Below are 14,324 nucleotides of genomic sequence, written 5' to 3' on the forward strand. Positions count from 1 at the left end.
TGCACATACCAAGATGTCCTTCCTTGCCATGAGGAAGATCTACCACAGTGAGGTTGACCTGGCCATCTTCCTTTCTTGCAACGACGATGAGGCCAGGTGGATCATCATCAACGAAAACCTCCCGGTGGAGAACTAGTACCCCTGCTTAATTGAAGTTCATGAAGTTAGTCTTAATGTTGTTAGCATTTGTTTTTATTCATTTAGTTTGAATTTGTTTTCTGAACCTTTAGCACTAGCATCTTTGTGAACTTTAACCTAATACCCCTGATGCAGTGTCAGTTTGGGGTTGACCTAGGATCTTTTGCAGGAATTTGTTATCTGAACCTTTAGCACTAGCATCTTTGTGATCAGTTTGATTAGTGTTGATTGTCAATGTGCTGTTGCCTGGCCATCGAGCTATGTGAATCTGTTTGGGTGGATGGTTTGGGACATCATATCAATTGAGAAAGGGGGCTGAGATACCTATGTCATTTGACAGGCTAATGAAGACCTTGAAGTGATCAGTGATGATGAACCACAAGAAGATGAACACAGTGAGGTTTTATGCTTAGACGATGATTGGGACGAGGCCATTCAAAACATGATACTGATTGAGCTCATGTCAAGTCATGCATTTCAAAGCAGTGGTATGTTAGAACAAGCCATTCATATTGATAAGTACTTGAGTAGACGCACTTATAGGATCCCTAAGTTGCCTGGAATAGAATGGGTCATGGATAATCTACATGACCCTGAGAGGTGTTACACCATGTTTAGAATGAACCCTGAAATGTTTCACAAACTGCATGAAGTCCTCACACAAACTTATGGCCTGAAATCGAGTAAGAAATCAACCTCTTTATAAGCTTTAGGAATCTTCTTATGGATGTTGGGTGACTGTCAAAGTGTTAGGCAAGCTAAAGAAAGATTTGAGAGGTCTATGGGTACTATCTCTAGGCTATTCAACAAAGTGTTGATATGTATGGATAGGTTGGCTGCTGACATCCTAAAACCTGTTGACCCTACATTCAGTACAATGCATGAGAGACTTAGGAGCCCTAGGTTCTATCCATACTTCAAGGACTGCATAGGGGCAATAGATGGAACCCACATACCAATGACTGTGCCTAGTAATATGTTTGTCCAGTACTTGAACCGCAAGGGTAGAACAACTCAGAATGTCTTGGTTGTTTGTGACTTTGACATGAGGTTCAGTTTTGTCCTTGCTGGATGGCCTGGGTCTGTGTTGGGTATTTTAAACGCAAACAGAAAAATCCGCAAGCGCACGGACACCGATGTAGCCTAGAGTATCGATTTTCCACAGAGAACGTGAGTGTACTAATTAAGATCCAAGATCGCCCAAGGATAACTATATAATTATTTTTTGTGGGAAGAGAGGAAGTTTCCTGAGAGTTCTCTAGTTGATCTAAGAATCAAGAATTACTTCAAGATTATCTATTTCGGGACATCAGAGCACTAACCACAGAAAGAGATGAGAAGGGGGCTAGGAAGGTCTGACTACGGTCCTACAAACACCGATGCGAACGTGGTGGAATACGTCGACCGTTAGGGCTGTCACTACCCTAGGGCTACCACAACAATCCGCAGGATTGGGTGCAATTCCAGATAATTGCAAGACTAAACACCACGTCTAATCTATTAATTACTACTCTAGCGTTATAAAGACTAGAGCACTTGATGCAAGCGGGAATCTAATAAATAACTTGAATGTAAATAAAAGTAATTAAAGAACTCAGGAATTATGAATTGAAGAACCTGGAGAACGATAAAGAACGAACCAGTTGCTGCAAAAGTACAATGTTGAGGAAGATCCGACGGATCCGGCTCCTCCTCCGCTCTCCTCTTCTCTCCCTATTTTCTAGATTACAACTAGAACTAACTAGAACTAGAACTAGAGGAACTAGAACTAGAACTAGATGAACTAGAGGTAGAACTAGAAGAACTAGAGGGATCCTCTCTACTTGGATGAAGAATTGAAACCCTAGCTTTGATTCTATAGAAGAGGTATGATCTCCAGGGGCCAGGGGGTCTGGTTTTATAGTCCCTTCAAGTGAATATGGGCCGTTGGATCAAACCGACATTGATTAAACGGTTATCCTTGATCCTTTAGGTCGGTGGAACATCGTCCGCGAAAAGAGTCCTGATCCAACTCTAAGTCAGGGCAGGCGCGCAGGTCAACTCGATCGGCCTCCGCTTCCTTCCCGTGGCTTCTGGAGTCTTCTAGATGTAAGATAATTGCACGACACGTTAATATCTCTATGTAATCCCGACGTGTGGGCCTTTCTTCTGTATTTCCTGATAACCCCCTACAGAAATAGACAAACACCAAAACTCGTGGAATTCTGTCAGATAAAACCCTAAGTCTAGGTGTTGGTTGCATTTGGATCCTTTTCTATGATTAGTTGATGGTTAAATGTGAGCATTAAGGACCGTCAACAAGCTCCCCCAAGCTTAACCTTTGCTCGTCCCTGAGCAAAGATGAACTCAAGAGTTTCTGCAGTGGTTTCATGCCTTAAAGATATACATGCGTTCAAACAAGATCTCATCTCTGGGTTAGGGTAAACTGTTAAGATTTAAACTTACTCATTTTACCTTCCACCATGGGGCTTGCAACCGTCACTTATGTCTTGAGCAGTTAAAAGATAGAACGGTCTAATCAAGCGCCATGTCTCTTGTTCTTCGATTAACTATAGCTCTGGAGTTTTTGCAGATTTTCAAATAAAACTCAGAGATTCCTTGTATGACTCTCTCTAGTCTCTCTTTTGTGGTATTTCTAGATTCTTGCCAAGACAGTAATGGTGTATGCCTTCTCTCAAAGTATGTGATATTTTTGGTATGAGGCATAGTGGCATTGCCTTCTCTCTCACCCTACTCTAATAAGGTTTTGATATCTAGAGCTCATAGGTGGGAGACAGCTAATACATACTTACAAGGCATTTATTACATAGTCAAACCACGGATCCAGAAGAACAAGTCAATAAGTCAAATCAAGATGTGCATGTGTGGTGAATGAATGGTGTATGGTGATGATGGTGATAACAACGGTGAAAGTCTAATTCTACTTATGCTCTTTTGAGGGGATACATACCTTTCTTTCTCTTTTGAAACTTTTTGAAGAGAATGAGATGCTCTATATTTTCTTTTTCTTTCCTCTCAGGTGGGTATCTTGTACCCCCATATTCTACTGTCGGACACTTGTCCATTTTTACCTCTCGTCTCACATTTTCTTTCTTTCGAGGTTCCGGGCACTTGCCCCTTTTTATTTCCTCGTATACTTTTTTCTCTCTTTTTTAGAGCACTCATCTCTTGAAATAATATAGCAAGTGGTAGTAACCAAGATAACTTGAGCATTTATTTCACAGGGAAAAACAGAAATGTTTTTGGCAATTCTCTCCCGGATTAGGAGTAGAATATTTTTTGGTGGTTCTGGAGATGGAAAGGGTGGATATATGTGGATGCGTACTTCCGGAGTAGAAGCAGCATGTGTGAGTGAACGTGCAAGTGAATCTTGATTTAACCACATGACAAGCTCCTAAGCGTCTACACAGCTTGACCACACTCAATGCTCATAAGCAGTAAAGTAAATGTGTGGCTCAAAGTTTAGCAAGCATGTATATATGGCTGTGGTAGGAATTTAAACTCTCATCATACAGGAACTCATCATGCAACATTTTAAATATTTTCAAAGATAAAATTCTCCAGAATTCTAACATCTCTAGGAACAGATAAACAGCAGCTCAACCTTCCCATATCATATCCGTTAACGACTTAGACTTTAGATCAAGTACTCTTCCCACAAGTTCAGGTTTAGAGCAAATCTTAATTAATAACAGTCAGGCCTAAATTTGAGAGAGATTTCAATTTTGAGAACTAGTCATGGCAGAGCAACTACTCATCATTTCCATGTGAGAGCTATCATGAGGGTTCATAGCAGACTTTATTTATTTATTTATTTAGCAAACTAAGCAAAGATATATATAAGCACAAAATCTTTATTTGGGTTTTTATGATTATGCATCTCTTTATTATTTGAGTAAAGTATAAACATGAGTAGAACACTTAGCTGGATAAATGGGGGTGCTCTCTCCCAAGCTGGATTTTGACGTAATTTCTTCTGATGTAGCTAGCAGGTGGCGGAGTTGTATTTGAATGTCAGCAGCACCCTGACACCAATTAGGATGTCCTCCTTCTGCTAGTCTTCTTTGATCCTTAAATTCTGTGGAGCTCAAATAGACAACAAAACTTTGTGGAACTAGTTAAGTGTTAGCATAAATATCTAGCCTTTATCATGTTGAGCCTCCTCAATAAATATTACTTTCTTTAGTAGGATCATAAATTTATTTTTATATTTTCATTTTTATAGGACAGGAATATATTTATTTTATTTTTACGTCACCACAATGAATGTACTTATGGGTTTTATGCCATGAGCATACTCACATGGGGCTTACTATTTTTAACATTTTTATTTTCTTTTCAAGATGATATGAACCTGATTAACTAAGCAAACTGTTTTAAATAATTGAAAGGGAAAAAGGATAACTACCAAGTTTACCTCTTGGCAAGGCGTTTGGTGTTTTTAAGTCCTCCGAACGGGACTCTCTGTTTTCTCAGTCGTCCTGGGATTCACTGGATGGCGTAGTCGGTGGTTCCGGCGGCGCCTTCTCTTCATGTATAACTATCTTCTCTCTCCACACCTGACTCGGTGCTACGGTCTCCTCAGGACAGTACTGTTCAAGTTGTATGTCTTCAGACCTTTCCACTTCTCCTTCATAGTCTGCCCATCCGTCCTTGATGATTTGCCTCCTCTGGTTGCGGTTGCGTTGACTTCTTCTTGTCCTGACCTGCTTAGAGTCTTTAACTATATAGTTAGAGTCAGTAAAATAGCGGCGTACCTTCTCAGAGGTGAAGTGCATGTGGACTTCTCTGGTTCCAATGTAGATGATTGCTTTAACGGTGCTGAGGAACGGTCTTCCAAGGATGATGGATGGATCGTACTCGTCTTCTCCCATGTCAATAACCTTCAACCTTTTAGAATGTCTGATCTGCATCTGGAGCTGAATGTATGTCGGTTTTAGTGGCATGGTTCCGAATAGGAGTTGATAGGTGACTACGGCCATTATGTTGACGCCTGACCCGGTGTCGCAAAGCGTCTTCTGGAAGTTGTATCCATTAATGGAGCACTGGATGCTTGGCATGCCTGGGTCATCCTTATTGGTCAGGAACGGTGACTTAAATAGATGATCTTGACCTCCTTGAACAGCAGTGACCATCTTAGCTGACTTGGTCCACATTTGCTTGTTCTCGTTCCTCCTGTTGGTCCTCTTTCTTGGTTCATGTCGGGATTGCTCTGAGATTTGTGTAGTCTTGTTCTTGAAGGAAAACGTCTCCTTCCTCCCCTTGATATAGAAACTGATCTTGGCAGCACTAGCATGGATGACAGCTCCCGAGGTGTTCAGGAATGGCCTCCCTAGGATGACGGGTGCCCTCTCATCAGTACCAGTCTCTATCACCACGAAGTCTGCTGGGGCGTACAAGGTACCAACTCGGACGTAGAGGTTCTTCAATATTCCCTTTGGGAAACTTAGTGTCTGATCTGCAAGCATGCCAATGGAGATCGGGATGACGGGGCGTTCTGGATTGTCTCTCTTGACCGGCAGAAGGTCAGTAATTACTTCCACAACGGGGTTACTCCATTAGTTACATCCTCAAGCATCTCAGGGCAGTGATTGCATGAGTGTCTAGTATCTCCAGTGTGTTTGTGCTCGTAGATCTAGGTTCTTCACTTGGTGGAGTCTAGGAGTTGTAAAAGTCCTTCATATTTTGCTCGAAGTGTACCTGCTCATAGAGACAAGGCAGAGATCAAGTGCATGGGCCCTGTTGGTGGAAAACACCAACAGAACCAAAAGTGTATTTGTTCTACTCTAACCTTAAGCATAGTGAGCAAGACAAAGTTGATGGATAATAGGATCATGAGTGTAGCATTTAAAATATTTGTCAGATCAGATCGCTCAACCTAATGGAAAGATAATCTATCTATATTTATGTTGTTTTTTTTATATATCTTCCAAAGATTGAGTGTGCAACATTTTAGCTCATATGATTAGGAGTGTTGGATCACAAAGGTGGAAGGATTAAACATGTTGAATCAAATGGGTTGGTTAATCTAGAGTTATAAATCATACATGTTTGTCTCTTTTATTCATGTGAACGCCAGAACCAAGGAGAATCTTTATAAAAGTGATAGTCAAGTACCTTAAGATGTTACCTTACTTGAAGAGTGATGCTACAGTATCACCTTATGGAAGCTTTCCTTTCTTAGTGGCTGTGCATCGTGTTTGTAGCACCCTCCATGGATCATCTCTTGTGAGCTATGTCTTCCTTGTGTAAATTGTTAAACTTCATGTCTCTCTCTCTTTGTCTCCAATGTGAGTTTATCTCAGACTTCCCAGGTCGATATTGAAAGTTTTCATGCAGGGGTTAGTCTAACAAAATATCCAACATCTACTATAGCATACTATCGGCTCAAAAATCAACCTAGACACCATGTCTAATTTGATTTAGGAGGGCATTTTAACCTAAGCACCATGCTTAATTTAAAATCCCTTGGAAGTAAGATCATCATTCCTAGCTAAGCACCATGCTTAATTAAGAGATAAATGAAACTACTCCAAACCTAGACATATACTAAAGCAAATAAAGGTGGCATTAGAGCATTTATAGGGATCTACTCAAGTGGAGATGAAGTAGTGTGATCAGTATTTAACAAATGGAGCATGTCTCAAAGGTAAGGACAACCAACATAGCAACATTGCAAAGGATGTTTTTATGTAAAGTACTCCCCCAAGCTTGAATTTTGCAAAATTCAAGTTTGGATGAATTTAATTCAATGTTGTATGATGATTGGTGGGACATACCTTGTGCTTGTCATTCATCCGATCTTCTTGCTTCAATCCTGGAAAGGTTAGCGACAAGAATACCCGAAGGAATGTTTTTACAATTATCCTTATATGCTCAAAACACAAGGTAATGTTGTAAATAATTAAAAGCTCATGTTACAATCTGATTAGTGCTTGTTTTAGGACACTAAGCTTGTCCTTGGGAAACCATCAATTTATGTCGGCGAAGTGGTTTCCCCTCCAACGCTGACCTATATCAAGATCAACTCAACGAGATCTGCAATATTTAATATAGACATATGCATCGACAACCGCCCTTTTAAAGTTTTTATAAATAGAAAGGATGAGGGGGTTGGAGATCTCAAATGTGGTGATGTTGGAAAAATCAATGGATTGTGAAGATGTTGCATATGAGCATGGAGTAAATGAAGTGGCTATGAAATAAATTCCATGCTCATTAATGCTTAGAGTGAAATCCATGTGGTATGGTGAAAATGATAAGGTGAGTGTGATAAAAAGGGAAAAGAAAAAGGATACACGGACGACTTGGTTCGAAACTAGCACAGCTACCGTTCCCCGACAACGGCGCCAGAAAGCTTGTTGGGTATTTTAAACGCAAACAGAAAAATCCGCAAGCGTACGGATACCGATGTAGCCTTCACCTGAGAGTATTCTAGAGTATCGATTTTCCGCAGAGAACGTGAGTGTACTAATTAAGATCCAAGATCGCCCAAGGATAACTATATAATTATTTTTGGTGGGAAGAGAGAAAGTTTTCTGAGAGTTCTCTAGTTGATCTAAGAATCAAGAATTACTTCAAGATTATCTATTTCGGGACATCAGAGCACTAACCACAGAAAGAGATGAGAAGGGGGCTAGGAAGGTCTGACTACGGTCCTACAAACACCGATCCGAACATGGTGGAATACGTCGACCGTTAGGGCTGTCACTACCCTAGGGCTACCACAACAATCCGCATGATTGGGTGCAATTCCAGGTAATTGTAAGACTAAACACCACGTCTAATCTATTAATTACTACTCTAGCGTTATAAAGACTAGAGCACTTGATGCAAGCGGAAATCCAATAAATAACTTGAATGTAAATAAAAGTAATTAAAGAACTCAGAAATTATGAATTGAAGAACCTGGAGAACGATGAAGAACGAACCAGTTGCTGCAAAAGTACAATGTTGAGGAAGATCCGACGGATCCGGCTCCTCCTCCGCTCTCCTCTTCTCTCTCCCTATTTTCTAGATTACAACTAGAACTAACTAGAACTAGAACTAGAGAAACTAGAGGTAGAACTAGATGAACTAGAGGGATCCTCTCTACTTGGATGAAGAATTGAAACCCTAGCTTTGATTCTGTAGAAGAGGTATGATCTCCAGGGGCCAGGGGGTCTGGTTTTATAGTCCCTTCAAGTGAATATGGGCCGTTGGATCAAACCGACATTGATTAAACGATTATCCTTGATCCTTTAGGTCGGTGGAACATCGTCCGCGAAAAGAGTCCTGATCCAACTCTAAGTCAGGGCGGGCGCCCAGTTCAACTGGGCGGGCGCCCAGTGCCTGGCCCCGTTCGGCCTCCGCTTCCTTCCCGTGGCTTCTGGAGTCTTCTAGATGTAAGATAATTGCACGGCACGTTAATATCTCTATGTAATCCCGACGTGTGGGCCTTTCTTCCGTATTTCCTGATAACCCCCTACAGAAATAGACAAACACCAAAACTCGTGGAATTCTGTCAGATAAAACCCTAAGTCTAGGTGTTTGTTGCATTTGGATCCTTTTCTATGATTAGTTGATTGTAAAATCTGAGCATTAAGGACCGTCAACAGTCTACTCATGATATGAGGGTATTCAATGATGCAACATCAACATTCACTGATCAATTCCCTCATCCACCTCCAGGTACATTCTTGTTAGGTCGCATGTTGATCCATGTTATCTCATTAGGCATGATTATGATCATAGATACGATAATTTACGTACAGGAAAATACTACCTTGTCGACTCCGGATACCCAAACCGTGTTGGTTATCTAGCCCCATACAAGGGCACTAAGTACCATATGCAAGAGTATAGAACCATCGCCCCTCAAGGTAAAGAAGAAATCTTTAAATTTACGCATTCATCTCTTAGGAATGTCGTTGAGAGGGCATTTGGCGTAATGAAAATGAAGTGGCGTATGTTGCGTGACATTCCTCCATACTCAACAGTAAAGCAACGTATGATTATAGTCTCTTGTATGGCACTACACAATTTCATGAGGACTAGTGGAGTCCATGACAGACACTTTGAGCAGCTTAATAGGGATGCAAACTATGTGCCACCAGAGGCATTTGAATTTCAGATCCTGAGGTCGTGGAGGACGAGATGGATCAGATGAATTAGTTTCGTGATTCAATCGCTACTGCTTTGTGCACTTCTGATTGAATGGTTTTTTCCGCATGAACAGTTTTGATCGTATTTTGCTCATTATGTTCGTCCTGGGTTGAGGACCGAGTGTGGATGTGTGAATAACAGTTGTAATCGGCATACAATAGTGACAGGGACAGTGGTGAATAATAGGGCTGAGTGATTGTGATTAAATACAATTGATGAATGTTTATATATATATGCATGTGTGTTATTTCCTGTAAAGTGAAGAATGGATGTACACGTAAACAGTGGAGCCATGCAGCATGCAAAGCAACGTTTGCATGTGCATGTTTCTGCAAACTGATCATTTAATGCCCTTCCAACTGTGCATGCAGTCCAGAATGTGTCAGAAAAAATTTTGCCCAACTAAACACCTAAATTTTTTTGTCTGTGTCAGATTTCTAAGCTCAAAGTCTGACAACAAAAATTTTTACCACTTTGACCAAAAAAATTCAAATCTAAACAGGGCCTTACTCTCCTCCCTTCCCACAAAGTTCGGCTGGTCACATCCACAAGCCATGACAGTAAAGGCTCGGAATGGACCAGAGGCTCTGCATTCGCCGCGTATCTCTCTCAGGTGTGCGGCCATGGCAGCAGCACAGGAGCGAGAGAGAGAGAGAGAGGTGGGAGAGGAGGCTAAAATTGGCCCGGTCGCGCCGCCCGATCTATATGTACGCCGCGGGGGCGTCCCGGATGCAAAAAATAGACAGTTGTCGCTGCTGCTCCTCCGATCTTCTTCCCTCTTCTCCTTTCCTTCCTCCCAGCCGCGCGTGCGGAGGGAAGGGGAAGAAGAGATTAGAAGGGCGCCGGAAGGAGAAGAACGCAGCTACGCTGACTAGCCAATAACTAGGAAAAATCAAAACTAGGGTCGGCTTGGCCAGGCGGCGGCGGCGCGCGCGGTGGGCGGGCCGGGCCGGGGAGCGAGCTTCGTTCCACGCCCCCCTTCTCCCAGCCTTCGTCTTCTCGATCGGTTCAAGAACACGCCGGATCGGAGTTTGAAGCCTCCGCCGAGCGAGCGAGCAAGCCTCGATTCCATGCCTGCGCCAGCCCCTGCCATTGACGCCGTGCCGCTTCTGCCGCCGCCGCCGCCGCCGTCGCTTCTCAGCGGCTGCGACGGCTGCTACTGACTGATCGCTCTGGATGTAGCTATAGGTACCTCTCGATTGACATGCTGTTCTGATAACCTCTAACAAAGCCTCAAACACAAACAAAAGGTACGGTGTAAATTCTTGATCGAATTGCTTGCATGCTGCTGCGACTTTGTGAATTTCTAATTGAGCGCCTCGGATGCATGCATGGAAAAATAATTAATACGACGGAGAAGCCGCCCTGCCGCCACAGGGGCTACAACTGCTCGGTACGTAGCCAGGATGGCAATCGCGGTCGGTCATTTCCACGACCTCAAGCCCCCTGCCATGCGGGACCGGCACTACAGCCTCTACTCCGTCGCGCTGCTCGACAGCCCGCTGCTCGACAGGGATCATCGTCATAGGGATCACGGCGACGCCGCCACCGCCGGAGGGGGCCACACGGGCCTGTCCCCGCGGCGCCGGAGCCAGTCCTCCCCGTGCTTCACGACCGTCGTCGCGCCTGCCGGCTCGGAGCACGCGGACCGGTCCGGGTCCGAGCCGCGCGTGGAGATCGTGGCGGGCCGCCACGCCCGCGGCGTGCGCGAGCTCATCGCGGAGGCCGCGACCGCGATCGCGTCCGGGACCCGGCTCGTCGCCGCGCAGAACGGCCTCGGCGGGGCGCTGCTGCTCGAAGGAAGCCGCGCTGGCGAGCACGTCGCGGTCATCAAGCCGCTCGACGACGACGCTGTGACCGCCGTGGGGTCGCCGCCGGCGAGCGGCGGTGGGTACGAGAGCAGGACCGTGCTGCGGGAGGTGGCCGCCTTCCTCCTCGACCACGACGGCTTCGCCAGCGTGGAGCCGACCGCGCTGATCAGGATCTCGCGCCCCGCGACGGCGACGACGGTGGCGTCGATCCAGCGCTTCGTGGCGCACGAGTACGACGCCGGCGAGCTGGGCCCGTCGCGGTTCTCGGTGGCTTCCGTGCACCGGGTCGGGATCCTCGACGTCCGCCTCCTCAACATCGACCGCCATGCCGGCAACATCCTCGTCAAGAATCCGGCGAGCTTCCAGTGCACCCACGGCGGCTCGTCCTCCGCGCCGCAGCCGCTCGACCTCGTGCCGATCGACCACGGCCTCTGCCTGCCGGAGCAGCTGGACGACCCGTACTTCGAGTGGCTGCACTGGCCGCAGTCCTCCCTGCCCTTCACCGACGACGAGCTGGAGTACATGGCGTCGCTGGACCCGTTCAAGGACGCCGAGACTCTCCGCGCGGAGCTGCCGTCCCTGAAGGAGCCCGCGTTCCGGATCCTCACCGTCTGCACCATCTTCCTGAAGCGCGCGGCCGCGGCAGGGCTCTGCCTCGCCGACATCGGCGACATGATGACCCGCGAGTTCACGGCTCAGCAGGAAGGGCTGAGCACATTCGAGGAGCTGTGCAAGCAAGTGCACGACTCCGTCCACCCACGTCTGCTGCCCTCCTCCTTCCCAGTACACCCCTCGCCCGACGGCGACGGCGTCGACGAGGGTACAACAACCGTCTCCGGCGGGCGGAAGCACGTGTCGTTCGGCGACCTGAGCTTCGCGGAGTGGGCGTCGTTCCTGGAGAGGTTCGAGCAGCAGCTGCCGGCGGCGCTCGAGGACAAGAAGCGCGCTGGGTTAGGGACGTCGTCGTCGTCGTCGTTCTGACCGGAGCTGACCATACTACTACATACTAGTGAACCACAACCACCATAACCACCACCACCACCATTTGCATGCATGCGTGCGTGCGTGCTTCCGTGGACGCAAGATCTGTACACGTGTGCATGCCAGCTTGACGGGTAACAGAGCTTGCATGTGCATGTAGCTACTGCTGCTAGCTCCATCTGGATGCCTTTTTGTTGTGTCTGCGTAGGGTACGACAAGCCGAAGGCCGTGTAAGAGGAGACGATCCATCTTGTACGGTGGCATGATGTGCATGCATGCTGTAGGGAAGCTGCTCTGGAACACCCTTCCAAAGAAGCGGACGTGTCGGGCAATGCCTTCCGATACTTTGAACAACAACGACTCTTCCCCAGGCAGGCGTGTCTCCACAAATCTGTTATTATATTATATACACAACACCTACAAAAATTTGTATATAACGTAGAATCCGTGTGGGCCGGTGTGGATTTTCCCGCAATGACGGCCACACCGGAAACTACATATGGCTATACAATAAAATCCCGTGCTTTTCGACGGGATTACATAGAAAGAAGATAGAAATGTATGTATAATTATTACCTTTGGAAATACATGGAGGAAGCTAATCATGGTGTCTATGGCACAAAACTTATATAAATTGTGATTACTGTCTAACTTGGATTGGTGCTTAGGGGGCTAGAGGCAGAGTTAGGGTAGATATAAAGGGTAAAGTTAGTGCAAATACAAGGGATGTGCTTTGTTAGGGTACGCGTATGGTAAAAATTTGAGTATAATAATTGAATTTTTGTTTTTGGCATAGGTGTGTCAGGACCCAATGCTCAACCACCTTTGTTAACTTAGGTTTGGCAAAAGAAATGCAATGCCCTAGTCCTAGACAAGGGTTGAACTTGTCTCACCACCCTCTCTTATTTGCACTCCATCTCTTATAAGAGCAATTGTAGTAGTAGTAGTAGTAGTAGTCCCTAAATCATGCCTCCTACTTTTGATTTGGAGGTCCTCCTACTTCCTGATGTTATTTTTTTGGGTTCAACTTCAACAATACCCACAAAATTAGGACCCCTACTTTTCTTATGACACATGTAGGATACATCTGTCATTGACACAATGCGGGATGGTGATGGTGTTCAGGTGCGCTGAATGCCGATTGTAACACCCCTTGTGCTAAGTATGGTCATTAGCCTTGATCTAGCATAACATTAACAAGTCAAGAGATTAGTACAAGAGGTTGCATAATCAACTCTAAAAATTTGAAGAAGTTAAACGAATTTCTTTAAAAGAATATAATGCAAAGCCTTAGGTCAACTCATTTTTGTAGTGTTGTTTTTGAAACCTAGCAAGCTTCTACATTTAACTTGAAATTAAACCACGCCAAATTTAAAGTTTTCTAAGAGCTAGAGGTTTAATCATAAACCAAGATAGGAGAAAGACTCTAAAAACTAATGTGTTACAACTTCAAAAATAAAGGCATCATGTTTTACAAAACTAGGGAAATCCTTATGATTCACTTTAAATTAAGGGTGCATACAGGTAAATTTATTCCTCCATTAATAAGCCTTAAATAATTTCATGTAAGGAATACCAAAGAGATGGTTAAATAAATAATACATGTGAAATCATGTAAAACATGGTAAACTTACTAACAACCTCAAAGCAATGATTAAATAACTTCTGGGATAATGGTCATATAGAGGTTAAACTCTATTAAATAAGATTAAACTCAATTTATGGGAAAATTTGAACAATTATTCAATATATGTACAAATTAAATGTGAACATAATTCAATTTGATGGGTGCATGAATTGTGGCATCAACTTATAACTACAAAAAAACAATAAGGCACATGAAACTCTAAACAAGTTTTTTGCTAACAAAATAGTTATCACAATAAATTAGATGCAACTAAAATCTATTTTAGTGACCAAACCACTCTAATTAAATTTGTAAACACATTTTTATTAAGGTTTAGTACAAAATTTATGTGGTGTACATTCAAAAGTTTGAAAACATAGGGTCCCACTTAATTGTTTAATGGACCATTAAAGCTGATTGAGTAATAATAAATTATTAAACACTTCACAATGTGCCAACATGCAAAATGTAATATAAGTCATCTACTTTATCTTAGATCAAAGCTAAGATGAAAGTTAGCATTTAAAACATATTATACATGAAGTCAAAGATTGAATAAAAATGATGAAATCAACAACACTAAGAAAAATTTCTAGTGTTGATGTCAGCATGACAAACCTTAT

General features: G+C 44.1%; 1 protein-coding gene across 1 annotated transcript; it reads left to right on the plus strand.

Annotated features, from left to right (window-relative positions):
• On the plus strand, positions 10,027-12,448 carry LOC8054643 (phosphatidylinositol 4-kinase gamma 1). Its single transcript, XM_002455391.2, has 2 exons — positions 10,027-10,532; positions 10,643-12,448. The coding sequence occupies exon 2, from the start codon at positions 10,689-10,691 to the stop codon at positions 12,072-12,074; it is 1,386 nt and encodes a 461-aa protein (XP_002455436.1). The 5' UTR covers positions 10,027-10,532; positions 10,643-10,688; the 3' UTR covers positions 12,075-12,448.

The sequence above is a fragment of the Sorghum bicolor genome, chromosome 3, assembly GCF_000003195.3.
Source record: "Sorghum bicolor cultivar BTx623 chromosome 3, Sorghum_bicolor_NCBIv3, whole genome shotgun sequence".
Classification (NCBI taxonomy): domain Eukaryota; kingdom Viridiplantae; phylum Streptophyta; class Magnoliopsida; order Poales; family Poaceae; genus Sorghum; species Sorghum bicolor.